This window comes from Arachis hypogaea, chromosome 19, assembly GCF_003086295.3.
Source record: "Arachis hypogaea cultivar Tifrunner chromosome 19, arahy.Tifrunner.gnm2.J5K5, whole genome shotgun sequence".
In the NCBI taxonomy this organism is placed as follows: Eukaryota; Viridiplantae; Streptophyta; class Magnoliopsida; order Fabales; family Fabaceae; genus Arachis; species Arachis hypogaea.
This window is the reverse complement of record NC_092054.1, coordinates 129,886,416-129,889,106: the sequence shown is the minus strand read 5'-3', so window position 1 is coordinate 129,889,106 and position 2,691 is coordinate 129,886,416. Positions and strand designations below refer to the sequence as shown.

At 38.5% G+C, this 2,691-nt stretch overlaps 1 protein-coding gene across 1 annotated transcript; it reads left to right on the top strand.

The window, feature by feature from the left end:
* The first annotated feature begins 352 nt into the window (after positions 1-352).
* Positions 353-2,416, top strand: LOC112778740 (AT-hook motif nuclear-localized protein 20). Its single transcript, XM_072227786.1, has one exon. The coding sequence runs from the start codon at positions 1,441-1,443 to the stop codon at positions 2,056-2,058; it is 618 nt and encodes a 205-aa protein (XP_072083887.1). The 5' UTR covers positions 353-1,440; the 3' UTR covers positions 2,059-2,416.
* The last annotated feature ends 275 nt before the right edge of the window (positions 2,417-2,691 follow it).

The following is a 2,691-nucleotide window of genomic DNA, read 5'->3' as shown; positions in this document are numbered from 1 at the left end:
GAGACACTCCTCCAAAAGCAGTGCATATATTGTTCCTTCTTCATTTCCCTTTTATTTACACTAATACCACCAGAACCCCCAACAACCAAATTCAACATTTCTAAAATAAATTTAAAATATAAATAGTATTTCTATCTTTTTAAAATTTTCAAAATATTTGTCTTATTCACATTATAATATTTAGATAATACAATATTTAATTTTTTCTATATTATTTATTATCTTTAAATGAAGAATAATACATATAATAATATTGGTTATATAAACTAAACTTATATTTAGTATATTTTAAAAAAATATTAATAAAAAAATAAAATATGTGAGCTCCCTAAATGACAACACAGGTCTCATAGATTCACCAACAAAGAAAGAGATAAAGAGAACATATCATCTCTTCTCTCCTTTGTTGTTGTTGCGTCAAACTGTGTTTTTGTGTTGTGTTGGTTCTCTTTGTACTATATCTTATTGTTAGATAGTGTGTCTCTCCTATTTTTACAATTCTATTCTATATGCTCTGTCTCATCCATCTCTCTTACTTCTCTTTCTCTCTCTCTCTCTTCTTCTGTTTGTGCCCTCGTATTCACTCTTTGTGCTTGATTCTCTGCCCAAAAAAAGGTTTAATTTCGCATCTGTTCCATCTTGTATCCACTCAGAGAGACTCACTTCTATCATCTCATGTATACTCAATATAAGTAACCCAAAAATATTATTATAAACAAACCAAAAGAGAAAAGGGGAAAAGAAGAAGAAAAAAAAAAAAAAAGAAAGGTAGAGAGCACTTCATGATCGTTTGATCTTGAATTAATCCGTATTATTATTTTACCTATTCTAAGCAATTAGCCCTCAGCTTTCATACCCTTTACTTGATTCCCTTAGAATCGTTGAATCTAATTCTCTCTTCTCAGAACCTCTCATAATTCCTCAGCTTAGCTTTACTCTCTCTTCTGATTGAGTAAGAGAATCATGTGTGGTTGATTATTAGGTCTTAATTTAGACAGAAGAAAAAGCTAGAGCTTAGCTTGCCCTTTGTTTCTTACGATGAGAATTGAAGCTGCTTGGGTTTGACTTTTGCTTTTCCCTTCATGTTCTTCACTTAGAAGTGAAAGAAGATAGTGTGAATTGGTGTGGTAGTTGTTGATCATCATAGAAAAAAACCTAGCTAGAAAGCTGGCTAATCCTTGGTGGACCGGAACCCAGGTGGGGTTATCTGGGGTTGACCCAGGAAGCCATTCACCTGGCTTAAGCAGCAAGGGGCACACCGACAGAGCCCCCACAGTTGAAGATGAAGATAATAGGGATAACGGATCAGATGAACCAAGAGAAGGTGCAGTCGAAGTTGGAACCCGAAGACCCCGAGGTAGGCCTCCAGGTTCCAAGAACAAGCCTAAACCACCCATCTTCGTCACAAGGGATAGCCCCAATGCCCTCCGGAGCCACGTCATGGAGATAGCAGGTGGTGCTGATGTGGCGGAGAGCGTGGCGCAGTTCGCCAGGAGGCGACAACGCGGAGTTTGTGTGCTCAGTGGGAGTGGATCGGTTGCCAATGTTACCATCCGACAACCTACGGCGCCTGGCGCCGTAGTCCTTCATGGAAGGTTCGAGATCTTATCTTTAACAGGAGCATTTTTACCTGGCCCTGCCCCTCCTGGGTCCACGGGTTTAACCGTGTATCTGGCCGGTGGACAAGGTCAGGTTATTGGAGGGAGTGTTGTTGGGTCACTCGTAGCTGTTGGGCCTGTTATGGTCATTGCGGCCACATTTGCTAATGCTACCTATGAGAGGCTCCCACTTGATGAGGAAGATGAAGGGCCTAGCGGTGGTGGTGGTGGTGGTAGCAGTGGTGGTACTGGAGGAGGCGCAGGTGGTGGTGGTTCTCCACCACCACAACCTCTTCCAGGGATTGGAGGTAGTGGAGGCCATCATTCGCTACACGGGGGTGGTGGCCTTCCCGATCCAACATCACTCCCTTTGTATAACATGCCACCTAATTTGATGCCTAATGGAGGGCAGGTAGGGCATGAGGCTTATCCTTGGCCTCATGGACGACCACCTTATTGAATTCGGTCATAATTTGTGATGAATTGAAGGAGACAAGGTGTTAGAGATGTGTGATCAAATCAAGGTTACGTTCAAATGATTTCGTTGTTCGTCTGTTTTGTTGTTTCTAGCTTGAAGACTTTGTTTGATGGATAGGAATTAATGGGCAAAGATTTGAAAGGTTAGAGTACTAATTATATATAGTTGTGAAGAACTGTGAGATGGAGGCAAGTAATGTTTATTTTATCAATGTATATGGATCATGAAGCTTCTTTTTTTTTCTACCCTATCTTTAGTTTCTGTGTTTTGGAATAAAAAAGATGATCATGGGCATCTTTTTTTAATATATTTATGAATAATTTAGTAGGTATTTTCATAACTCCAACTCCTTTTACTTCCTTTTATAAATCTCTTTGGATGCACATTTAACTTTGTTTATTTGAATTTCTTTATTATTTTATTTTGATTTATATTATTTTATGGATGCACTTCGTATGCCTTTTGTTTAAATAAATGATGGGGCATCAAATGATTAGACTTATAACACATGAAGATTGGTGTATATATGTTTAGACTTTGGAGGAAATAAAGAATCATCATCATACATATGGGATTATGGTAAGTTTCTTTAACTTGTTTCCAGTCTTATATATT